Source organism: Lagenorhynchus albirostris, chromosome 2, assembly GCF_949774975.1.
Source record: "Lagenorhynchus albirostris chromosome 2, mLagAlb1.1, whole genome shotgun sequence".
NCBI lineage: Eukaryota > Metazoa > Chordata > Mammalia > Artiodactyla > Delphinidae > Lagenorhynchus > Lagenorhynchus albirostris.
In genome coordinates, this window is record NC_083096.1 from 186,104,471 (window position 1) to 186,128,785 (window position 24,315).

The window sequence follows — 24,315 nt, forward strand, 5'->3', positions numbered from 1 at the left end:
GAGCCACAACTACTGAGTCTGCGCGTCTGGAGCCTGTGCTCCGCAACGGGAGAGGCCGTGACAGTGAGAGGCCCGTGCACCGCGATGAAGAGTGGCCCCCTCTTGCCGCAATTGGAGAAAGCCCTCGCACAGAAACGAAGACCCAACACAGCCAAAATAAATTTAAAAAAAAACAAACAAAGAAAGAAAAAAAGAATCCACCTGCCAATGCAGGGGACACGGGTTTGAGCCCTGGTCCGGGAAGATCCCACATGCCACGGAGCAACTAAGCCCGTGCTCCACAACTACTGAGTCTGCGCTCTAAAGCCCGTGAGCCACAACTACTGAAGCCCGCGAGCCACAACTACTGAAGCCCGCGAGCCACAACTACTGAAGCCCACGTGCCTAGAGCCCGTGCTCCGCAACAAGAGAAGCCACCGCAATGAGAAGGTGTGCACCGCCTGCACACCTCAACGAAGAGTAGCCCCCGCTTGCCGTAACTGGAGAAAGCCCACGCGCAGAAACAAAGACCAAACACAGCCAAAAATACATGTTAAAAAAAAAAAAAAAGCCCAGCTCTTTAACAAAAAAGAAAAAATGGTCCCTGAGAGTGGAAAAGAAATGAAGTGAGCCCTACACTGCCCCAGCTGACTGCTTGCAGACGGTTTCCAGGCCACGGTGCAGGGCAGGAAGCCAGGGAGACTCCCTGAGCTAGGGAGGTGGAGCTGACAGTCCGGGGCGCCAATGCAGCTGGAGTTCACAGGACAGGGTGTCAGAAGGAAGAGAGGTGGTGCCAGAGACAGAACTCCAGAGAGCTGCAGGGGTTCCCTCTCAGACCTGATTAGAACATCCTTGTGCGGAAACTCCTCCAGGCCAGGGAAAGGACCACCCAAAGAATTAGGTGGCAACCCCTGAGTTCACACAGGGCCAGACACAGTTCCAGTCTCCACTAGCCAGAATGGAAACCCCATAACTACAGGGCGGGTGGCAGAGTGCCCAGCGGGGACTTGTCCAACAGTGAGGAATGATCAGCATAGGTTAGGCACTGCTCTAGGCCTGCCCAACAAAGTTTACAAACAAGACCCGAAGGGGTCAAACTGCTTCCAAGTAACAGCCACACCCAGAACAGAGCTCAGGAATGTTTGTAGTAGCATAAACATACCCAGCACCCAACAGGTTAAAATTCACAATGTCTGGCATCCAGTAAAAGTTTACCAGGCATGCAGAGAAGCAGGAAGATCTGACCCATAATGAGAACGTTCGATCAATTGAAAGCACACTAGAAATGTCACAGGTGATAGACAAGGACATTAAAACAGTTGTTATAGCTGCACTTCACATGACTGAGAAGCTAGAAGAAAGACTGAATGTCTTGGAGACATTGAAGGTACAAAAACCCCAATTGAACTTTTGCAAAATTATGATGTCTGATGTAAGAAATACATTGGGTGGGAGTAATGCAGACTAGAGATTAGACATTGAAGAGAAAACTATTAGTAAACTGCAAACATAAAAATAAAAACTATTGAAAATAAAACAGAGATTTAGAAAGTGGGGACTGGGGGAAAAAAAGCATTAGTGAACTGTGGTCAACGTCAAGGGCCTGACATACATGTAATTGGTGTCTCAGAGGAGGGGGGAAGGTGAGAAACATTTGCAGAAATAATGACTGGAAGTTTTACAATCTTTTTTTTTTTTTTTTTTTTTTGCGGTACGCGGGCCTCTCACTGCTGTGGCCTCTCCGGTTGCGGAGCACAGGCTCCAGATGCACAGGCTCAGTGGCCATGGCTCACGGGCCCAGCCGCTCCGCGGCATGTGGGATCTTCCAGGACCGGGGCACGAGCCCGTGTCCCCCGCATTGGCAGGCAGACTTTTAACCACTGTGCCACCAGGGAAGCCCTACAATCTTGACATAAATGATAAACCCACAGATCCAAGAAGCTCAAGGAAACTCAAGCGCAAGAAGTTTGCTTATTTATTTATTTATTTTTATTTATTTACTTGGTTGCCCCGGGTCTTAGTTGCAGCAGGTGGGCTCCTTAGTTGCATCTCGCTGGCTCCTTAGTTGCATCTCGCTGGCTCCTTAGTTGTGGCATGTGAACTCTTAGTTGCGGCATGCATGTGGGATCTAGTTCCCAGGGATTGAACCCAGGCACCCTGCATTGGGAGCACAGAGTCTTAACCACTGCGCCACCAGGGAAGTCCCAAGCACGAGAAGTTTGAAGAAAATTGCATCAAGGAACATCATAATCAAATTGCTAAAACACAGCAATAAAAAAATGATTTCTGCTCTCACAACTTCTAGTCAGAGGTGTGGGCATAATGAAGATGAAGATTCACCAAACAAGCTCTATACGTTGGTTACCTGTGTACCTGTCACCACTTTCAAAAATCTACAGACAGTTAATGTGGATGAGAACTATCTGCTGATTGTCCAGTAAAATTATAGAACTGCCAAAACAAAAACAAAACCAAAGCCAACAAACAAAAAGCAAAAGGTGTGGGAAGTTCTAGCCAGGCCAACTAGGCAAGAAAATGAAATAAAATGCATCCATATTGGAAAAAAGAGGTAAAACTATCTATGTTCAAATGACATGATCTTATATAGAGAGAATTCCATGGAATGCACTAAGAAAAACTGTTAGAACTAATGAATGAGTTAAGCAAGGTTGCAGGGTACAAGATCAATATTTTAAAATCAGTTATATTTCTATACGTTTTCAACAAACAGTCTGAAAATGAAATAAGAAATCTATTCAATTTATAATAACATCAAAAAGACTAAAACATTTATGAATAAATTTAATAAAGGAAGTACAAAACTTATACTTTGAAAACTATACAATATTGTTGAAAGAAATTGAAGAAGACCTAAATAAATGGAAAGATATTCCACATTCGTGGATTGGAAGATTTAACATTGTTAAGGTGACAGTACTTCCCAAATTGATCTATAGATTCAACACAATCTCTTCAAATTTCCAGTTAACATGTTTGCAGAAATTGACAAGCTGCTCCCAAAATTCATATGGAAATCCAAGGGACCCAGAATATCCAAAACAATCTTGAAAAAGAACAAAGTTGGAGGACTCAAACTTCCTGATTCCAAAAGTTACTACAAAGCTACAATAATCAAGACAGTGTGGTACCAGCATGAGGTTGAACATATTGATTGATGGAATAGAATTCAGAGTTCAGAAAGAAGCCTTCACTTTTAGTCACTTGGTTTTCAACCAGGATGCCAAGACAATCCAGTAGAAGAAAGAACAGTCTCTTCAACAAATTGTGCTGGGGCATCTGAATATCCATATGCAAAAGAATGAAGTTGAACCCCTTCCTCACACCATACAGAAAAATTAACTAAAAATGGATGATACACATAAGTGTAAGAGCTAAAACTATAAAACACTTAGAAGAAAATCTAGGAGTAGTTCTTCAGGACCTTGGGTCAGGAAGGACCTGAAGTCAGGTCCAGAAGACAAAGCCTTCTTGGATATGTTTCCAAAAGCAAAAGTGACAAAAGGTTAAAAAAAAAAAAAAAGATAAATTGGACTTCATAAAAATTAAAACTTTTGGCTTCAAAGGAGATTATCGAAAAAGTGAAAGACACATAGAATGGGAGAAAATATTTGCAAAACATATTGACAAGAGGTTTGTATTTAAAATGTATAAATAACTCTCTCAACTCAATAAGAAGACAACCCAACTAAAAAATTGGAGAAAAATCTTAATAGACATTTCTCCAAAGATATATAAATGGCCAATAAACACACGAAAAGATGCCTGACATCATCAACCATCAGGGAAATTTAAATCAAACCACAATGAGATACCACTTCATACGCCCTAGGGTAGCTATAATTAAAAAGACAGATGGTAAAAAGTATTGGTGAGCTTGTGGAGAAATTGGAGCACTTATACATTGTTCATAGGAATGCAAAATGGTGCAGCCACTTTAGAAAACTGTTTGGAAGTTCCTCAAAAGGTTAAATGTAGAATTACCATATGACCCAGCAATTCCACTCCTAGGTACATACTCAAGAGAAATGAAAACATGTCTACACAAAAATGTGTGCATAAATGTTCACAGCAGCATTATTCATAATAGCCAAGAAGTGGAAATAACCCAAATTCCATCAACTGATGAATGGATAAATTTAAAAATGGGCTAGGGAACTTCTGTGGCAGTCAAGTGGTTAAGACACCCTGCTTTCACTGCAGGGGATGTGGGTTCAAACCCTGGTTGGAGAACTAAAATCCCACATGCTGCTCGGCATGGCCAAAAAGATAAATAAATAATACATACATACAATTTATTTACATATCTTATTATTTACATATCTTACATACATACACACACATAAAATGTGCTATATCCATACAATGGAATATTCTTTGGCAACAAAAAGGAATGAAGTACTGATACATGCTATGACATGGATGAACCTTGAAAAGATTATGCCAGGTGAAAGAAGCCAGACACAAAAGGCCACATATTGTGTGAGTCCATTTACATGAAATGTCCACAATAGGCAAATTGGTACAAAGTAGATTAGTGGTTGCCCATGGCTGGGGTGGAGGTCCAAGGGAATGGGGAATGACTACATATGGGGGTACGGGGTATCCTTGTGGGGTGATGAAAATGTTCTAAATTTGTTTATATTGATGGTTGCACAACTCTGACTATACTAAAAACTATTTAATTTAAATGGGTGAATTGTATGGGGTGTAAATTATATATCAATAAAACTGTTAACCCCTTCTCTATAAAAACAGCAGTAAAGAGAAGGTTTTAAGAGCCTCTGGAAAAAAAGACATGATATATACAGAGGAACAAGGACAAACAATGGCTGGTTTCTTGTTAGAAACAATGCGTGTGAGGAGACAGTGGAACTACGTCTTTACTGAAAGTAAAAACTATCAACCTAGAATTCTAGAAACAGAACCACCCATACCTATATGGTCAGCTGACTTTCAACAAAGGTGCTAAGACAATTCAGTGGAGAAAGAAGAGTCTTTTCAACAAATGGTATAGGTACTATTGGATATCCATACAAAAATAAAATAATCTGGAACCATGTCTTTACACCATATACACAAATTAACTCAAAATGGATCATAGACCTAAATGCAAAACCTAAAACTAAAAAAAACTTCTTGGAGAAAATTTAGAAAATCTTTGGGATCTTTGGTTAGGCGAAGATTTCTTACATACAACCAAAAGAACAATCCATGAGAGAAAAATGTATAAAAAATGGATAAATTGGAATTCATCAAAATTAAGAACTTCTGCCCTTCAAAAGACATTGTTCAGAAAATGAAAAGATGAGCCACAGACTAGAAGGAAATAATTTCATATCACGTAACTGATGAAGAACTTATGTAAAGAATATATAAAGAACTCTTAAGACTCAACAATAAGAAAACAAGTAACCCAATGACGAAAATGGGCAGATTTGATCAGTCATTTCATGGAAGAAGATATATGGATGCATTTATTTATTTAAAATTTTTTATTTAAAATTTAATTTTTTATTTAAATTTTTAAATTTAAATTTTAAAAAAAATTTAAATTTTTATTTAAATTTAAAAATTTATTAAAAAATTTTTTGCCACGCGGCTTGTGGGATCTCAGTTCCCCGACCAGGGATCAAACCCAGGCCCTCGGCAGTGAAGGCGCCAAGTCCTAACCACTAGACCACCAGGGAATTTCCTGGATGCATTTAAACACACGAAAAGATGCTCAACTTTAGTCATTAAGGAAATGCAAATTAAAACCACAATGAGGGACTTCCCTGGTGGCACAGCGGTGAAGACTCCACACTCCCAATGCAGGGGGCCCGGGTTCAATCCCTGGTCAGGGAACTAGATCCCATATGCATGCTGCAACTAAGAGTTCACATGCCACAACTAGGGAGCTGGTGAGCCGCAACTAAGGAGCCCGCCTACCACAACTAAGACCTGGCACAACCAAAAAAATAAATAAAATTAAAAAATAAAATAAAGGGGCTTCCCTGGTGGTGCAGTGGTTGAGAGTCCGCCTGCCGATGCAGGGGACGCGGGTTCATGTCCTGGTCCGGGAAGATCCCGCGTGCCGTGGAGCGGCTGGGCCCGTGAGCCATGGCCGCTGGGCCTGTGCGTCCGGAGCCTGTGCTCCGCAACGGGAGAGGCCACAGCAGTGAGAGGCCCGCGTACCGCAAAAAAATAAATAAAATAAAATAAAATAAAATACCCTCTTTAATAATCGTTTAAAAAAAAAAGCAAGCAAAAAAACAAAAAACAAGAAAACTCCACAATGAGACAGTACTAACCATTTACTAGAATGGTAAAGTTAAAAAGTCTGACCAGGGCTTCGCTGGTGGCGCAGTGATTGAGGATCTGCCTGCCAATGCAGGGGACACGGGTTCGAGCCCTGGTCTGGGAAGATCCCGTATGCCGCGGAGCAATTGGGCCCGTGAGGCACAACTACTGAGCCTGCGCGTCTGGAGCCTGTGCTCCGCAACAAGAGAGGCCGCAATAGTGAGAGGCCCGCACACTGCGATGAAGAGTGGCCCCCGCTTGCCACAACTAGAGAAAGTCCTCGCACAGACATTAAGACCCAACACAGCCATAAATAAATAAATAAATTTAAATCATATGGGCTTCTAAGAAGACCTCTACTTAAAAAAAAAAAAAAAAAAAAAGGTCTGACCAGACCTAGTGCTGGTGTGGACATGGAGCAACTGGAACTCTCAGGAACTCCTGGTGGGGATGAAAAAATGGTAACCACGCCGGAAAACAGTTTACCCAAGAGAAATGCAAGCACGTGTTCACACAAAGACTTAAACACAAATGTTTATAACATAGCCCCAAATGTCCATCAACAGGTGAATGGATAAACAAATCTTGGCATGTCCAACAATGGGACACTACTTATTAATTATAAAAATAACTATTGGCATACACAGTGGCATAGACGAATCTCAAAATAATTATGCTCAGTGACAGAAGACAGTCATACTGCACTCTTTTGTACTACACCAACGAGTGCCTACTGTATGATCCCATCTACATGAAGTTCTGGACGGTGCCACCCAACTGCAGTGACAGAAGGGAAGGAAGGCCCACGTGGCTGCCTGGGCAGAAGGCGGCGTCAGAAAGGGCACAGGAACCCTTGGGATGATGGGAGTGTGGTGATGGCTTCCCGGGTGACTACACATGTCAAAACTTAGCTAACTTTACACTTTAAATATGTGGAGTTTATCATATTAAATTATACATCAGTAAACTATTAAAAAATGAAAAGTAAAAAGCCTGTAATCTTTGTAAAGCATTTAAGACTGCCGGGCGTGTAATAGCTGCTCGTTGAAAGTCGGCTCTTATTTTTGAGGGCTTATGTCTCAGGGTCAAGGGCTCAAAGCGGGCTAAGTGGCTTCGGGAAGGGGCCCTGGCGCCCCCAAACACACCGCCCTCGCAGAGCCAGGCGCCGACGGCTCTGCTCTGCCAACTTCCGGCGGAGCCTGCTCGCCCGCTGGTGGCTTCCGGCGGTACCGCAGGCCGCGTGCCCGGCAACGCCACTCCCCGGCGGCTCCTCCAGCCCGTCCGGCGGCTCCTCCAGCCCGTCCGTCTGCACCCGCTCGCGGGCCTCCACAGAGACTTTAGGCCCCCAGCGCGGAGCTGGGTCAGAAGCGCGCAGATGCCCGTGTGCTCCAGAGCCCTTCCCACGAGGAGGCCCATGATTGGGGGGCGAGGAGAGAGAGGGGACGCCTCGGGTAACTCCAGCCACAGCTGCTCTTCAGAAGGAACCAGGTACACCGCGCCCTCCCCACAGCCTCCCCTCGGGTCCTGTACTGCCTTCTTCCAGGGCAGCCATGGCAACTGTAGAAAAGCCCCTGCCCCAAACCCTCCAAGCTTCCTCTGTGTGGGAAGTCCACGGGGGGGGCTCTGCTGCTGTGGCTCTGTAGACAGACAGACACACACGTGGGCGCCACGGAGTCGTGATGTGGCGCTGGGCCAACTGGTGTCCACACAGAAACAAAAAGGTATGACAGGACCCCCATCACCCACCATCCACGGAAATCAGTACCATGCGGGTTGTAGTCCCAGTGAGAAAGGTAAAACGATGAAGTTCTAAAAACGTGGAAGGACATGGTGAAATCTTCATGACTTTTTGGGGCAGGCAAAGAGTTCTGTAAAAAGACAGAAGCAGGGCTTCCCTGGTGGCTCAGTGGTTAAGAATCCACCTGCCAGTGCAGAGCACACGGGTTCGAGCCCTGGTCCCGGAAGATCCCACATGCCGTGGAGCAACTGGGACCACGAGCTACAACTACTGAGCCTGCGCTCTAGAGCCCGTGCTCCGCAACAAGAGAAGCCACCGCAATGAGAAGCCCGCGCACCGCAACGAAGAGTAGCCCCCGCTCACCACAACTAGAGAAAAGCCCGCGCGCAGCAACAAAGACCCAACGCGGCCAAGAATAATTAATTAATTAATAAAAAAAGACAGAAACAGTGATAAGCATAAAGAAAATTGTTGATAATTTGGACTATGTTAAAATTTAAAACTTCTGTTCATCAAAAGGCACTGTTAAGAGATTGAAAAGTTGAGATGGGGGGGAGATATTCATAGTACAAATATTCAAAACAGAATCTTTACCCAGAATGGGTAACAAACTCCTACAGATCAATAAGAAAAAGGCATAGAAAAGAGGCAGAAGCACTGAAGAGACACACATCTTCACAAAGGAAGATGCCAGTGGGGACTTCCTTGGTGGTCCAGCGGTTAAGACTCTGCGCTCCCAATGCAGGGGTCCAGGGGTTCGATCCCTGGTCAGGGAACTAGATCCCACACGCTGCAACGAAGATCCTGACTGCCGCAACTAAAGACCTGGTGCAGCCAAATAAATATTTAAAAAGAAGATGACAATGGCCAGTAACTTCATTCTTAAGGAAAGTGCTGCGCCAGGCGGTGACAGGCCGTAGGCAGTGTGGGCGCAGACACACTGGAGCGAGGGCACAGCCACCCCGGAAAACTGTTGGGCAGTGTCCTCTAGAGCTGGACAAACACCTCTGACCCCACAACTCTCCAAGACCGCCAAAAGAAATGTTCCAGAATGTTCATAGCATCACTGGGAATAGCTGCAAACTGGAAATGACCCAAATCTCCATCCACAGGAAAGCGATGCACGGATCACACGTGGACCACCCTCAGCGGCGAAGTTGACCAACACAGCCTTAGCCACCGAGTCCAGAGCCTGAGGAGGAACGGGGAAGAGGACTGTGGGATTAGAAGGCAGAGAGCATGGGTACTGGTCTCTGCCCCGTTCCAGCACAGAGTGCCTGAACCTGGAAATTTCCTGCTGAGAGCACAGGAGCATCTTTTGTTCTAATGAGGCTCCTGTGGGGGCTGCTCACCGGAAAGACCAAGCCTGATGAGAAGCGTGGAACTTTCAGCCCCGCCCCCATCCTCTTGAGAAAGGAGAGGGACTGAAAATGGGGTTAAATCGATCATGGCTGTGTGAAGAAGCCTCCACAAAATCCCGAGCGCTGGAGGTGGGTGGAGCTGCATCCACGCTCCTTCCCACGAAGCCCTGCCCATCTCCCAACCTGGACCCTCATCTGCATCCTTCATCCTACCCTTTTATAATGAACTGGTGAGCGTTAGTGAATGTCTCCCTGAGTTCTCTGGCAAATTAATTTAATCCAAGGGGCAATGGGTCGTGGGACGCTCACATCTGTAGCCAAGTCGGACAGAAGTGGTGGGTGACCTGGGGACCTGCTCCTTGCCATTGGCGTCTGAAGTTGGGGGCAGTCTGTGGGACTGAGCCCCTAAGCATCTCCAGATATTATCAGAATTGAGTTAACCTGTCAGACACGCCGCTAGTGTCACCGAATTGCCTGGCGTGGGACACCCCCCACACACACACACTTTTGGCGACCAGTAAAGGAGACTCACAGGAGAGACATAGGAGGGAAACCTGGGTTTTCCCAACACACAGAGGCAGCAAGGAGAGACCCCAGACCAGGCTTGCCCAGCCAGGGTGGCCGAGAACATCACCCGACCTCGCTCTTCCGGGGTGACTCGGCCTCCTCCACTCGAAGCCTCGGCTGTCGTGGTCCCCACCTGCCCAGTCTCAATCCCCTGGACCCTCCTCAGAGGCCACCCTCCTCTCCACTCTAGGTCCTTCTTAAGATGTGTTGCTGTCAGAAATGATCCTATTTACCTGTTAGTTTCAATGTTTGCTGTCCAACCCCCCTACTCCCTCCTCTGTCCCCAGCCGGAGGGGTGTGTGTCACAATGACCAGGCTGGGGATAGGCAACACCAGCCTCGAGGGCAGGATGGCTCTGAGCAGGGCCTTTGGGGCCCAACTCTGCCACTTACTAGCTGTGTGGCTATGGACAACTCACTCACCCTCTCTGTGCCTTACCAAGCTCAACTGTAAAGGAGGATCCTCCTGGCATCCCTCTCAGGATGGACACATTTTGGAAAAGTGCTCAGGGCACTGGGCAGGGTGATGCCTGTAAGGGGCTGTTCTCAGAAGCCATGCCTCCTGCCCGGCTCCTCCTGGTGACCTGCAGGTGGCAGCACCAGACCCCTGTTCCTGGAGAGAGAGACTGCACTGCCACCCCCGCCTTGGGCCCCGCTTGCAGGAGCCTAGGTCGGGAGAGGTGCTGGTCTTGGGGGGCTGCCGGCAGGTGAGGTGACAGGAGGAGTGGGGAGGGCTGAGTTTTCACAGTGGGCGGGGCCACTTGAAGAGGAAAGGGCAGCCTTCGGCCAGGACGGGCAGCAGGGTAGCCTTCAGCTTAGGAAAGGGAGGGCCTGTGGGCCTGACTGCTGGTCAGCGTTCTCTAACTGGCATCTGCCCTGACCAGGAAGGCGTCCCTCACGTAGCTGGCAGCCCCTCAAATGCCATCTATTTGTGGCCTGTACCCTGCCGCCTGGCAGGAGACATGTGACTGCGGAGCTGTGGTATTTTGGGCAATGGGGGTGGGGCCTGCGTGGCGAGCCCTGCACCATGCTGCTCTGGGACAGGCAGCTTGGATGCCCAGCTCCGCTGCCCCGGCTGGCTGTGGGGTCCCAGGTACAGTACTGTCAGCCCCTCATTCCCACCCTAAGGGGTCCCAAGGCAGACAGCCCCCACTGGGACCTCCCCTAGGACCAGAGGGGAGGACGAGGTGCAGCGGGGTCAGGAAGCCGCAGTGCCCTGGTCTCAAGGCACCTCCATCTCAGGACTTGCCTGGCCAGAGTGACCTCCCACCGCCCTGGGTCCAGTGGCAGCTGACCAAGGCCCAAAGGGCAGCCCCCTGCAGGGGGCTGAGAGGTTAGGGGGTGTCAGCCAGGTAGGGTTGCCTTAGTTCACTGAGACGCGGGGAGGGGACCTCTGCCGGCTGGGCAGATCTGGTCAGGGGCACAGACACTGAGGATGGCCCCGGGGGGGCTGGTGGGAATCAGGAGGCTCATTTCTGTTGTGGGACCTCCTGCCCAGGCAGGGGCAGAGCCAGGCTCGCCCTGATGACCCCTGAGAGGGCTCTGGCCAGCACTAGCTTGACCTTGGTAAGCTCAGAGGAAGCCCAGCAGTCTGTCCCAGCCAAGGCCGGTGGAAGGTCATCACCAAAGACTGGTCACCTGCTGGACACTGCGGCTCCTCTGAGGCATGTTGGGATAGTCCGGCGCTGACTGTCGCCCAGGTAAACTGAGCCCTGGTGGGTGGTCCTTGAAATGGGCTTTGGTATATAGAGTTGGCCTCGGTACCAACACCTCTGCAGGAAAGCTGGAGGCTGACCCAGCTGGACAGAAAATGCATAACGTTGTGGAGGAAAGCTCCTCCTGGGGATGAAAACTCAAACATGAGGAACCCTATTCTTTAGTGAACTTCACTAACCTGAATGCAGGACTGCAGCAATACGTCACTGTAACGTTATCATTTGCAGTCAGTTTGGGAGCACGGAAGGTGGGTTTCGGATGTTCTAGCTCCAGGAAGCCATCAGGTTTGAGATCAGCACAGCTTCCCTCTGGATTCTGTTTGTTCTGCTTTCTTTCAGGACGGAGATGGAGTGCTGGCCCCTGAGCCAGGGAGCAGCCAGGGGGCAGGTGGGGTGTGGGCAGTGTGTGCCGGCCAGGGCCCCGGGCCTGGGCCCATGAAGAGCCTGGTCTGTGGTTCACGTGCCTCTGCTGACCCAGAATGGAGAGCTTCCAGTGCAGCGTCCAGCTGAGCGGCCAGGACCGGGCTGAGTTTTCAGCCGCTGCCGCAGAGTGTGGCCTCCCGCGGGCCGGCCTGGCCTCTGGGCATGAGCTCTTGTCCAGTGACACTGACCAAAGGGACAGCAGTGGCAGCAGCCCCCCAGGGCCCCTGCCCCTTCCTGAGGGGCAGCTGGCTCCCAGGGGGAGTGACCGGCCTGGCTCTGAGGGGGAGAAGGTACCCGCCCGGCAGCTGGTCAGCAGGTCTTGGTGTGAGCCCGTGCTGGCCCCGGAGGCCGGTCAGCAGACGCCCAGCGTGTCCGTGCGGCCAGAAGTTCAGCCGTCCCTCAGCCCTGGTGCTGCCCCTCTGGTCCAGGGCTCATCCCTCCCGGGGCCAGTGTCTTCCAGAGGCGAGAGGGAGAGGCTTCTGCAGGGGGCAGCCCCCCGGGGTCTTGCCCCTACTCTCACGGGTGAGCCCGCTTGGAGCCCCGATTCCACCGGCTGCAGCGCTGCCCCCCAGAGGCCCCCTGGCAGCCCTGGAGCCCCGCTGCGCAGCCCCAGCCAAAAGAAGAGGCGGGCTGCAGGCACCAAGGCGGGTGGGCGCTTGGGTGACCCAGGCCCTGCTCCCACCCAGCTGGGCTCCCTACTGCTCACTGAGGCCGGGGCCGAGGACGGCCTTGGCCTGGCTGGGTCCAGGGGGAAGGGCCTCCGGGTGGGGACCACAGGGCAGACAGCAGGAGCTGGGCAGATCGAGCTGGGGCCAGAGTCTCCAGAAGCCCCTGAGCAGGTGGCCAGGCGAGGGCCAGGTGTGGATCTGTCTACATCTGTCCCTACCACTGAGCAGGGTACAGACCTAATCGGAATGACCCTCAGAACTGAGCCACGCACTATACCCACGCTTGACCTGGAGGCTTCTGCAGATGTCACAATGGCTAAGTCAGACGTGGCTTTGTCCACACCCACCTCCGAGCCTCAGCCCGATGAGCCTCTGTCTACACCTGCCTCCGAGCCTAGACTGGATGTGGACCTGCTTGTGCCAGGTCCAGGGGTCCAGCTGGAGGTGGGTTCATCTACGCCTGTCTCGAAGGCTATTCCCCGTACAGCTCTGCCTCACCTGGTTTCTGAGGCTGGGTCTGATGTGGGTGTGTCTACACCTGCTCCCATCCCCGAGGCTGGGCCTGACGTGGCGGAGCTGGAGGTTGCCCCAGTGGCCAAGCTGGGTTTGAGCCCTATTCGGTCTCCAGAGGGGGGCCGACAGAAGCTCAGAGGGGAGCCCTCAGCAGGTGCCCCTGGACACCGCACTGGGGAGCCCCCGCTAGGCCCTATCCAAGCCCCCAAGAAGAAGAAAGTGCGATTCTCCATGGCTGTGCCCAGCCCCGAGGAGCCAGGGTCAGGAGAGGCCTCAGGCCCAGCCTTCCCAGCCACAGCCCCCAGGACAGCAGCTGGGGGCCGCAGGGCATCTGGAGCCTGGGACACTGTGGCAGTTGGGCCCCGGACCCCCCAGCCTCGGATCCCGAAGCACCTGCCTCCCCCTGCCCCCTCTGCCTCAGCGGGGCCTGGGCGCAGCTGCTCCTTTGCGGTGACCCTCCCAGAAGCCTATGAGTTCTTCCTTTGTGACACCATCGAGGAAGAGGATGAAGACGTTGAGGAGGAAGCAGAGGCTAGCCAGGCTCTGGCCGAAGTCCAGTGGCCGGACATGTGCGAGTTCTTCTTCCAAGATGGCCAAACCCAGAGGTCGAGGCACCAGGAAGGCCACTCCCAGGCCCCACCCCTCCAGGCTGAGCCTGTGCCGGCCCCTCCACCAGGAGATCCCACACCCATCTCCATCCCCGAGGCCTACGAACACTTCCTCGGGGAGGACGTGTCAGGGGGCATGCTGGGGCCGGCTGTGCTTCTCCAGATGCAGGCCACGGAGCCCCCCAGGTCAGTCCCCTGGGACGTGGGGAGCGGCACCCCACCAGGGCCCAGCCCAGCCTCAGCGAAGCAGCTTGCCCCGGCCATCAGGCAAGCAGGTGTGTGTTGCGGGGACCCCATGGCCTGTCCAGGACCTGGGTACACACTGTCCAGGGAGTTGGGCCAAGAGGGCCACTGGGGAGGGGCAAGCCAGGACCCTGGGTTGCGAGCTGGTGGGGGCCCTCAGGGATGATCTGGGCAGGAAGGACCAGCTCCTGGCCACCCCAGGACCCGGTCCAGGTGGGGCAGCCCCAGTCGAGCAGGGCTTTGGCTCCACACTGACAGTCGCCCTGTGTTCAGGCCCAGGTAACAGCAGTGCCTGCCCCCAGCCTGTAGCAGGCAGGCGTTGGGGCAGCTCCAGCTCAGGCCATGCCGCCTGCCAGAGCAGGCTCGCATTCCCCCTGGACGGTATTTTACAAACCAGGAAACGGTGCCCCAGACGTACTCGCCCAAGTCAGCCTGACTCAACTATGCCACACGCTATCCTGTATCACGGGGAGGATGTGACTCAAGACAGACATGTCTCAGGACAGACATGGCCAGGAGAGACATGTCCCAGGGCAGGTGCGTCTGAGTGGGACAACGGCAGGAGCTCAGGACATGCTTCTCTTTCCTAGGGGTACCCCGGGGTCCCCTCACCTCGTTTACCTTCAGCCAGAATGACATGTGCCTGGTGTTTGTAGCCTTCGCTACCTGGGCTGTGAGAACATCAGACCTGCATGCCCCAGATGCCTGGAAAACAGGTTTGTGGGCCCGGGGGGCGGGGGTCTGGTGTCTAGAAGCCAAAGGGAGGGGCAGTGGTAGTGTCCCAGCTGCTGGGCCAGCAGGGGTGAGGGGCACATGGGGAGGCGCAGGTGTCTCTCCTGACGGGTCTCCTGCGTTGCTGACCCACGCTCGCCCCGCTGGCCTCCTCCCATCCTTTGAGAACCCCGCCGTGTGGATGGAGGGTGGGGACCGGGCCGGAATGGAGCCGGCACTCAGGAGGTCTTGTACTTCTCTTGCAGTTCTGCTGGCCAACATCGGCACCATCTCCGCCATCCGGTACTTCCGCTGGCAGGTGGGGCGGGGCCGCCGCAGCCCCAGCTCCTAAGACCCAGGCTCCGCCCAGGAAGACGCAGGATGAGGAAATGTCCACAGGTGCTCAGGATGAGGTGCTGCCCTCAGGCCTCGCCCTTTGACCCTTGCGTTCTGCGGCATCTAGGAAGGAGCCTGCGTCCTTGGTCCTGGCTCTCTTGGACTCCACCCGAGGGTCCAGCCAGTGGCCGAGGCCGAGGCTGTGTTCCACACTTGGGAGTGGGGAGATTCTGGAAGGCTGGGAGGGTAGGCCAAGCAGGGGGCTGGGCGCTAGTAAGGTGCCAGATTAGCAACAAAGAGCACAAGGTGTCCGTCGGAGCTGGCGTAGTTTGAGACCTACTTATTTATGCTAAGGAATTATTTGTGGCTTATCTGAAGCCAGAGTTAACTGGAGTCCTAATCCTATGTGGTTATCCTGTTGGAGGGAGGGGCATGATGGGCAGCAGCGAGGCCCCAGCTGGAGATCTGGGCAGAGGGCCTTGAGGCTGGGGGCTGGCGTCCCAGGGACCCTCTGCCCTGTTTATAAGTGGGCTGGGCCGCTGGAGGCCTCTGAGGCCTCTCTAACCCCTGAACCCCAGGGGTCTGTGGTCAAGGCCTCCTCGGCTCCCGCCCGAGATGCTGAGCAGGTACCCAGAGGGGCCCTGCAGGCTGGGGGTCTGTAGGGCAGAGCCTGGAGCCCCTCCTCTGGGGAGCCCTGGAGGAGGTGCAGAGGCAGAAGGCAAGGGTATCAGGTGGAGGGACGGGACACCTGGGTTCGCCCAGAGCTGACAGGAGCCGGAGGTGACACAGGAAGGTGGACAGGGTGCGGGCAGTAGTGGAGCAAGGGGGCTGCCAGACTAGGCGCTGGGGGGGCGTCCAGCTACGAGGCAGCACATACAGGGTCCCCAGGACGCAGGAGACTCCTGCTGCTCAGGACAGAACGCGTGGACACACGGCACCAATAAAATCTCTTTCTTGCTTGTTTAGTCTCTTGCCGGTTTCTCCCGACCTTCACGCTCACACGCGCCCAGGCCACCTTCCTGCCTCCTGCTTGTGATGTCTCAGACCCTGTGCCCTCTGGCCTCACATACTCTGACTCTCGCTAACTGACCTTCTCAGCCCTCTGACCTTTACACCTGTGCCATCCCCCCCTCTCCCAGCTGAAGCCCCTACCCCGAGTCCCCTCCCTCATTCCTTCCCTGAGAGGCAGGCCGAGGTTTGGCCCCTCTGGGCGTCCAGTCACCTTGGCCAAGGTGTCCTGAGGATGAGGCCCTCCTGACCCCTCAAGAGCCCAGGGTAACTCAGGGTTCTGGAGGCCCCCTCCACCTGCTGGGGTCAGACCCTGACTCGATACTGGGTGCCTGTGGCCCCACTAAAAAGCCCCAGGTCCTGCTTCAGCCCCTCCTGCAGGGTCGATGCCGGCAGGTGGTCCCGAGAAGCAGCCTCCTGGTGGCCATCAGATCCACTGCACGAGCCCGCCTTCAGCCTCAGCTGCTCCTCGAGGCCACCGCTGGTGGGAAGGTGACAGAGCTTTGTCCCGGGCACTGTTGGAGCTCCTTGGGGGGCGGCCGTCTGGTGGGGAGGGCAGAGGTGCATGTGCTTTCAGGAAGCAACACCCAGAGCTTTCCCAGGAAGAGGCAGGGCCCTCACTCACCTGGGGGAGGTGGCGGGGGCTCGGGCGCAACTTCCCTCGCAGGAGAGACCTGGGGACCCCAACGACAAGTCTGAGGGATGGGCCCTCGGACCGGCTTGGCGGCCAGCTCAGGGACCTGCCGGACCCCACCCCCACCTTTCCTCTTGCCCCCACCCCCTTACTGCCGCTGCTCCCGTCCTTGGTCTCCGCCCATCCTCCCTTCCCCCGTTTCCGTCTCTCCTGCTCCCTCAGGGTCCCAGGAGGCCCCATGCGGTCTCCTCTCCACCCCCGGCTGCAGAACCCCTTGCCCGGGGTGGGGGCTGCTACTCACAAGCTGAGGGGAGCCTGGGGGCCGGGACCCCCGGCCCTTGATGGACCCGCGATGCCGCTGAGAGGCTCGGGCCTGCGGGACTCCCTTCTCGGAGAGCAAGTGGGGGCCGGAGAATCCAGAGCTGGGGTCAGAGACAGGCACGGACACGGGGCCAAAGGGGAATGGGCTCGAGGGCTCAGGTCCGAGTGAGCTCTGCATCGCACTGAGGAACTGTCAGGAGAGCGCTGGTGACTGAGGCCCTGGGCTGGGACCTCCGTGCAGCTGAGGGGCCCCTGCCCAGAACCCCCTTAGCTTCCCGTGGCAGCCTGAGCAGATCTCAGGCTTCAGGCACCCTCTCAAGCTCAGGCTGTGGCCGCGTCCAGCTCTTTCTGTCACCCAGCAGGGGACTGACCTTGTCCAGGTCCTGGATGTCTGTGACCCTGCGGCGGGAAGTGGCAGGTGGCGTGTAGGGGTCAGCGTAGAGCGGGGAGTGCGGTGTCTCCAGAGAATGGTCTGGGGCCTCAGGGCCATCCTCCAGCCTCAACTACAGGCAAGAAACAGGACAGAACCGCTGGAGCTGGAAGTGTCCAAGCCCTCCCTTCTCTGTGCAAGAAGCCTCTGGGTGGCTCCAGGACCGAGGAGGCCGGGGGGAGATGGAGGGCGGGAGGGAGAGCCATGCCTGGAGCCGGGGCAGCGTGCTGGGCCCACCTTGGTCAGGTCCAGGTGCAGCGGGGTGGCTGGGCCGGGCCCCTCGCCCTGGGCCTTGCTCCTGGGTGATCGGTTGCTGCCGGCCCGTCTCAGCTTTGCCTTGTGCCCACCGACGCTGGTGCAGCCAGGGCTGGCTTGCTCCTGTGGGGACCAAGGGCCTTCCAGAATGTTCCCCGGGGCCCTCTCCCACATACCCCTCTGAGACTACACAGAGCCCCTCCGGTCTGAGTCCCCTCCCCTGAAGAACTAGGGCCCTACTTGCAGTGGTGTCCCCAACACAAACTCGCCGCAGTGTCCCCCGCCCCCTTCCTCTGCCCGTTTCCCCCCAGATACTCACTGGTGCGGGCCGGGCAGGGCAGCCTCCAGTGGACTCAGGCGTGGAGTGGCTGGTATGGTTGGAGGCGTGTGCTGGGCACCCCGAGTCCCAGCTGGTCCGTCCGTCAGAGGAGAGTGAGCCTCGGCCACTGCCCACAGCCTGGGCAGCCGGCGGTGGGTAAGGGTGAGCCGGATGGCAGGGCCCCTCCCCCCACCGCCCCGGGCCCAGGCCCACCCTCCTGTTTCACCGCTGCCCAGCGGCACCTCCCCTGCTGACTCCTCACCTGCGGGGGCACCCGCAGCCCCGGGAAGCTCTCGGGGCCGGGCAGTGGGGAGGTCCTGTCCCCGCGGCAGGCCGACTGCAGGCAGAGCAGCCAGTGGCCATAATCCTCGTAGCTGGCGCACACCACACGGATGGTGTTGATGAGACGGCCTGGCACACAGATGCCGTGAGGGGGCCTGGCGGGCAGGGGGCCCCCTGCAAAGCCCCGGTGCAGAGCTGGGTGCGCGCTAGGCTCACACCCTCTCTCCCAGGCCTGGCCTCTGCCCACCTTCGATCAGGAAAGAGCGGATCTGTTTCTCCGTCTCGTTCAGGTTGATGTGGATGGCGCTGAGCGGGAGCTCCCCCTGCGGGGCATCCAGGGGCGACGAGGCCTTAGTTAGGGGGAGCAACCCTTGTGCCCACTGCCCCGTCTTGTCCTCCCGAGCTGGGTGGGCACTCGGACGCCGGGCAGAGGGCAAGGCAGGTCCAAGGCCGACACCCCGTGGGAGGCCAGGCACTCCCCGTCTGTCCTTGGGGGGTGCCTTCACCCCCGGTCTCCAGGTGGGGCCTTCGCCAGCCAGTGGCCGACACAGGACTGGTCGGGGACTGGTCCCCTGGGCCACCCGCTAAGATGGGGGTGGGTGGGAAGGGATTACGAGGAAGCCCTCTGTGTGTTTCTCAGTGACTGAAAGCCATGATCACCCCCAGAGTAGAATGTAGTACCCTGATGCACATGACACTCGCTCTGGCCCCGAAGGCCCTTCACACCCACGCCCGGGCCCACACGTGCACACGCACACGCATAGGCCTCAGGCACCAGGAAGATGCCTGCTCAGAGGTATAGGCCCCTTTTAGCGGCACTAGGGGCCCCCACACCACCCACCCCAGGTGATGGGTCTGCTGGTGCCTGAGGACCCTCTAGGATGACACGGGATGCTGAGGCAGGGCACCCACCTTCCTTGCCCACGTCAGGCTAAGACCAGACTGACCAGGGCAGCGGGCTGGGTGGGTGGGGCCAGTGCTATCTGTCCCAACAGGCCCCGAAATACAGGTTCCTCCTGAGCTGCTGCCCCCTCCCACCCCCACGCAGAGGGTGCGTCCCTGGGGCGGGTCCACAGTGGGGAGGGACCCACCTTAAAGCAAAGCCCATCTGCTTCCTCGGAGAATATGGCCAGGGAGGTCGGGTACAGGACCAGGAGCCGGTCCCACTGCTCCTGTGAGGGGCCACAGAGCAGAGTAGGGGCTCCACCGGGACACACCCAGGGCCCCCACCTGCCGCCTGCACCCCTCCCCCGCCTCCTCCACCTCTGCGCCCCCCACCCACCTGTGAGGGCAGATGCTGCAGCTTGACCCTCGAGGCGCAGATGGCGGTGCCCACCACCTGGAGCCCTGATGCCGTCCGCAGCGGGGTCAGCCTGCGCTGCAGAGTCCAGGGGAGCTCGTTCTCAGGGGGGCCCTGGGAGAGGGGGTTCAAGGGCAGGAGGAGAGTGGGGATGGAAAGGGGCGTGGGGTTCCCAGCACTGACCTGCGGCGGTGCTGGGTGGCGGCGCGGCACCCCTCCCACGAGGGCTATCTGCTTCTCCAGGTGGTAGAGCCAGCGGTCCAGCTCGGCCTGGCTGGGGCAGAGCACGAGAAGGGGGGCGGGCAGTGGGCCTGCGGGAGAGGGGCAGAGTAGGCTAGACCAGCGGCCACAAGAAAGGCTCCTCAAGGGTTGGGGGGAGCCACTGATGACCACACGCACAGCTCTGGAGGCCCCCGACCCACTGCCCTCCGCCCCAGCCCGGCAGACGCATGTGTGCCCATCGGAGGAAAGGCCAGGACCCCTCAACGTGCTCCGAGTCCCGCCCGGGTCCTGGGGCCGGTCAACGGCCAGGTTCACTGAGCAGCCTTAGTGCTCTCGCCCTCCTGGGGGCCAGGTCAGCACAGGCAGCACCCCCGTGCCCCTGCGCACCTGTGATCTGGAAGGCATGCTCTCTGGATCCCTCGAGCGGGCAGACACTCAGCTCCATCAGTGGTAACAGCCCCTGCCAGAGCACAGCGGGAGGGAAGGGCTGGGGGACTGGGCCCAGCAGGACTGGGCCGCGTGCCCCCCAAGGGGCTGCTCTCTCCCTCTCCCCCAGCTCCTCCGCTGCCCATGTCCCCTCACCTGGAAAGTGAGTCCTTCGGAACCATGGGCCTGGAAGTAGAGGTGGGAGGGGAAGAGCTCCAGGTAGCAGTCGCTGATGTCCTGGGGGAGAGTGGGGCCAGGGTCTGAGGGCTGGGGGCAGGCCCTGGGGTGGCCCTCAAGCATGCCCCTCCCGGCCCGGCCCCCACCTGGCTGTGCTGGAAACGCAGCTGGACCTTGGTGTAGTGCACAACCGTGCCCAGGCTCCTCACGGGCGCCCTCCGCTGCCCTGCCTTGAACACACTCAGGAAAGGCTGCTCCAGGTTTTCTTGCTGGCTCTCCAGGCTCGGGATGCTCTGCGGTGGGGGCAGAGCTCAGGCGAGGGGGCCTGACCAGCGGCCAGCAGCCCTGGCCCCCAGTCTCACAATACACAGGTTAAGAAGGCGCACGCAGCATCACACGTGTGTACAGAACCCTGTCCACACTCACAGCCTCTTCACATGCAAACAACGCAGCACACACACACAGACACACAGACACACAGACACACACACACACACACACACACAGCCTCCATGCTGGTCACAGAACTCTGTGCGCTAGTCTTGGAGTCGTCGAGGTTTCAGTTCAACGCAGATACAACCTTAGCTTCGTTATTTCCTAACCGTGTTCCCTCATTTTGGTTATTCAACCTCCCAAGACTTGTTGGTCAGAAGGGTTTTCAGGTGTCCAGGTGAGACGATACTCGAATCCCTCCCACACCTCAGGGTTGGCTACTAACATTTTAAAACTTGGTTCTACCAAGAAAGAGGGGGGCTGATTTGTAGTATTTGCCAATTTCCCTGGTGTAAGTACTCCCGTCACAGCCCATTTCAAGCCACCAGCACACTGCCACCCGCCCCCAATCTCCCTCTCAGCGGAGGCCAAGGTCCTGACAATGACCAAGGGGTCCTCTCCCCTCACATCAGGCACGTGCCTGTCTCAGGAGCTCGGCCTTGCTGCCCCCTCTGCCTGGACCACTCAGCTCGGACCACTCAGCCCAGCCCCTTCTCACCCCATCCAGAGCCTGGCTCAGACCCCCTTCTCTGTGAGCCCCTGTCCGGGTGCCCTTCCAACATTCTAGCCTCACTGACCCCCGCGCATTGGTCCTCCTGTACGTTTCTGCTCAGCGCTGGCCATGTCTGGCTTACTCTGTCTTTTACTTCTTTGTTTTATCACCTGGCTCGGTCATGGGGTGAGAACGGTACGAGAATGGGGCCCGTTGCTGGGCCAGGGCCTAGGACGGGCCTGGAGTGTGCTGGGGGCTCCGTGTCTGTCTGCTGAAGACAGGAAGGGTGAGCGCCCACCAACAGCTGACCCTGGCACGCAGAGACTCCTCTATAAACAGGGGCTTGACTGTCAGAATGGAGTCAGATTGGGACGGGCGCCGAACTGGGGCTGGAGGGGCTGAGGGCTGGGATCAGGGCGTGCTGGGGAGCTGGCAGGGGCTGCTGTGCCCTGACCAAGCTGAGGCACCCCTTGGGCAAGCCCAGGAATGTGAACAGACAGACTCACAGCTTGCTGGCGTCCCTGCCTTTGGGTGGGGCCTCCTGCACCCACACCCAGTGCGGGGAATGATGCCGGACGGGACCCATGCAAAACAGGCCACAGCGCAGGAAGGGCCACGCAGCTGGCCCTGTGGCCTGGGCTCAGCCCTGGGGCCGTGGCTGGGCAGGCTCTCGTGTGGGTGTAGAACCCACACCCGGGCAGGGCTCGCGGAGCGCTGGCTCCTCCCCCGGCCCCACTCCCAGAGGTTCAGCAAGCCGGGTCCCCTCTCCAGCTGCCATGTCCCGGCCCAGGCGGGGCCTGGACAGAGGGAGCTGTGGTGTGAGATGCGGCCACACAGAGGGATGCCGCCTGGGACTTGTCGGAAGTGCTCTGTCCACTTCTCTGAGGCAGCCTGGTCTCTGAAGCCAGCACTTGGCCACAGGGAGCCCAGGACACCCCAGGGAGGAGGAGAGGGGACAGCCCGACTGGGACACTTGGGAAGCTGGCTTGGGAGCCCACACCAGCTGTTGTGAGGACCGAGGGGCGCAGGGCAGCTGTGTCTGGGGCAAGGACCTGGGGGGTCACTTCCCTCACACCCCAGGGCCTCTGCACACAGCAGAGCCTTGCCCCGCCCCTTGCCATGCTGGGTTAAAGGGCGGGTGTCTCTCCCCCTCGGCCAGCTGGGCAGGGGCTTGGGGGTGGCGTTCAGCTCGGGGTGGCCTGCCGTGCGCTTGGGAGCCATGTCCCTGTGGCAGGGCCTGGGGGCGGGGCGCAGGGGCTGCTGTGGGATGAGGCAGCGGTGGACACTGAAGGGACACCCCTTGGAGAAACCGGGGCCGAGGGTAGGGGGGAGGCCGGCTCACTGTGCACCCGAAGCCCCTAACTCTCGGAGTGACAGGGGGGCGTGGCGGTTCATGGCCCTGTCACCAGCCTGACACCCGTGCCCACACGGCAGCAGCCAAGACACGCGTGCTCGTCCAGCTCCAACGTGCCCAGACACGCTGTCCTGGGCCCGGGCCCGGGGCGGGGGGCGGACACCAGGGCCCCCAGGCAGGGCTGGCACGTGGCGAGGCGTGGAGGCCCCGCCCCACCGCCCCACTGACTCAGGGCCGGGCCTCAGTTTCACTCTGCTCAGACTTTCGGCCGATGAGCTTCCCAGGGCAGGGCTGCACCTACTTCCTCCCTGTGCCGTGGACTTGACTCCCCTGGTCCGACGGGGAAGACCCCGGGCCCAGCACAGGCAGGACACACACGCGCGGTCACACGCAGACCACCACTGCCACGCCCCCTCGAGCCAGGGCTCACTGGCCGGCTGCTCACCGTTCCAGGGATGAAGCGGAAGATCTTGTCGGCAGTGGTGTCCCCATCCGGACTGGCCTCGGTGCCAAACAGGCCGACCAGCTTCCGGGCGCCGTCCTCTCTGGGAACAAGGGAAGGGGTGCTCACAGCCTGGCCCCCGAGGCAGATTGAGGGAGATCCTGTGACCGAGTGGCCGCGGCTGTACCCTGCCCCGCCTCACCTATTTCCCTTCAGCGAGGGCTTTCTGGAAAAAGAGGCTCGGAGCCTCCTAGGGGCCTGAGGGACACAGTGGCTGTTCCCCATGGGCAGCGGTGGCAGCCGGCCCGAGTAGAGCAGGTCGACAGGTCTGGGTCCCTCTGTCCCGAGCCTCCTGCCCCACCTCCTGGGGCGGGGCTCTGGGGCAGCCTGCCCTGTACCCAAGGGCCGGGGAGGCGGAGCCTTTCTGGGAGGGACCTGGCCCCCACCTGAGGCTGAGCTGAGCCTTTCAGTTCCCTGCCCGGGGTCCTCCACACACGCCAGCCAGCGGGGGGCAGGGAAGGCTCCCCTCCTCTCACCGCCCAGTGAAGAGTCCCCAGTCTGTACAGGAGGGGGCCCACAGGCCAGACTGTGATTGCATCAGACTGGGGGTGCCTAGAGCTGGAGCTCCGTGAGCCCAGGCATCCCCTTCCAGACCTCCCCACCGTGTGAGCACACATCCTGTTTCCACCGAAATGCCTGTTGCTGAGTCACCAGTGACTGCAGGGGGCTGTGTGCTGACTCTCAGCTGTTGAAGCAGGAATTTGCAACTGGGTCAGGGGAAGCCAGGACCCTCCCGCAGCCTCCTCTCTTGCCTCAGTCCAATCCTCACCCCAGATCAAGGTCAGGGTCCCCAAGGCTTAACCAGAATCCAGGAGGGAGGTCATGACCCTCCCAGGTGCGCCTGGGACAGCCATGGTGAGGGGGAATGCCACGCATAGCCAGGAGTTAACACACCGGCCACCACAGCCCTGCCCCTGGATGTGATGGTGCGGCCTCCAA

General features: G+C 56.7%; 2 protein-coding genes across 8 annotated transcripts; one reads left to right on the top strand and one right to left on the bottom strand.

The window, feature by feature from the left end:
- Positions 1–10,722: 10,722 nt before the first annotated feature.
- On the top strand, positions 10,723–16,126 carry PERM1 (PPARGC1 and ESRR induced regulator, muscle 1). Of its 3 annotated transcripts, none has more exons than XM_060141807.1 (4): positions 10,723–11,037; positions 11,999–14,146; positions 14,771–14,830; positions 15,092–16,126. In XM_060141807.1, exons 2-4 carry the CDS (start codon positions 12,139–12,141, stop codon positions 15,175–15,177), a joined length of 2,154 nt encoding a protein of 717 aa, XP_059997790.1. In that variant the 5' UTR covers positions 10,723–11,037; positions 11,999–12,138; the 3' UTR covers positions 15,178–16,126. The 3 variants fall into 3 exon arrangements, with proteins under 3 accessions (XP_059997790.1, XP_059997788.1, XP_059997789.1); XM_060141805.1 differs by having other exon boundaries at positions 10,743–11,037; positions 14,705–14,830; XM_060141806.1 differs by lacking the exon at positions 10,723–11,037 and adding an exon at positions 11,050–11,644 and having other exon boundaries at positions 14,705–14,830.
- Positions 16,098–24,281, bottom strand: PLEKHN1 (pleckstrin homology domain containing N1). Of its 5 annotated transcripts, XM_060141814.1 has the most exons (16): positions 23,519–24,281; positions 23,320–23,419; positions 20,682–20,828; positions 20,515–20,595; positions 20,320–20,392; positions 19,894–20,021; positions 19,693–19,788; positions 19,502–19,582; positions 18,658–18,733; positions 18,391–18,539; positions 18,129–18,266; positions 17,792–17,932; positions 17,496–17,627; positions 17,105–17,314; positions 16,795–16,843; positions 16,098–16,712 (listed from the first exon to the last, which is right to left on the bottom strand). In XM_060141814.1, exons 1-16 carry the CDS (start codon positions 23,599–23,601, stop codon positions 16,597–16,599), a joined length of 1,800 nt encoding a protein of 599 aa, XP_059997797.1. In that variant the 5' UTR covers positions 23,602–24,281; the 3' UTR covers positions 16,098–16,596. The 5 variants fall into 5 exon arrangements, with proteins under 5 accessions (XP_059997797.1, XP_059997795.1, XP_059997794.1 ...); XM_060141812.1 differs by lacking the exon at positions 16,795–16,843; XM_060141811.1 differs by having other exon boundaries at positions 19,693–20,021.
- Positions 24,282–24,315: the final 34 nt, after the last annotated feature.

Bases quoted from the DNA above. Each gene is read 5' to 3' on its own strand.
- PLEKHN1 (XM_060141809.1), bottom strand. From the start codon at position 23,601: ATGGGGAACAGCCACTGTGTCCCTCAGGCCCCTAGGAGGCTCCGAGCC. The intron at 18,267-18,390 runs GTGAGGAGTCAG...CCGGCTGCCCAG, and splicing joins GGCTGCGGGTGCCCCCGCAG to GCTGTGGGCAGTGGCCGAGG. The intron at 17,933-18,128 runs GTGAGTATCTGG...TGGTCCCCACAG, and splicing joins GCCCTGCCCGGCCCGCACCA to GAGCAAGCCAGCCCTGGCTG.
- PERM1 (XM_060141805.1), top strand. From the start codon at position 12,139: ATGGAGAGCTTCCAGTGCAGCGTCCAGCTGAGCGGCCAGGACCGGGCT. The intron at 14,147-14,704 runs GTGTGTGTTGCG...TCTCTTTCCTAG, and splicing joins CCCGGCCATCAGGCAAGCAG to GGGTACCCCGGGGTCCCCTC. The intron at 14,831-15,091 runs GTTTGTGGGCCC...CTTCTCTTGCAG, and splicing joins CCCAGATGCCTGGAAAACAG to TTCTGCTGGCCAACATCGGC.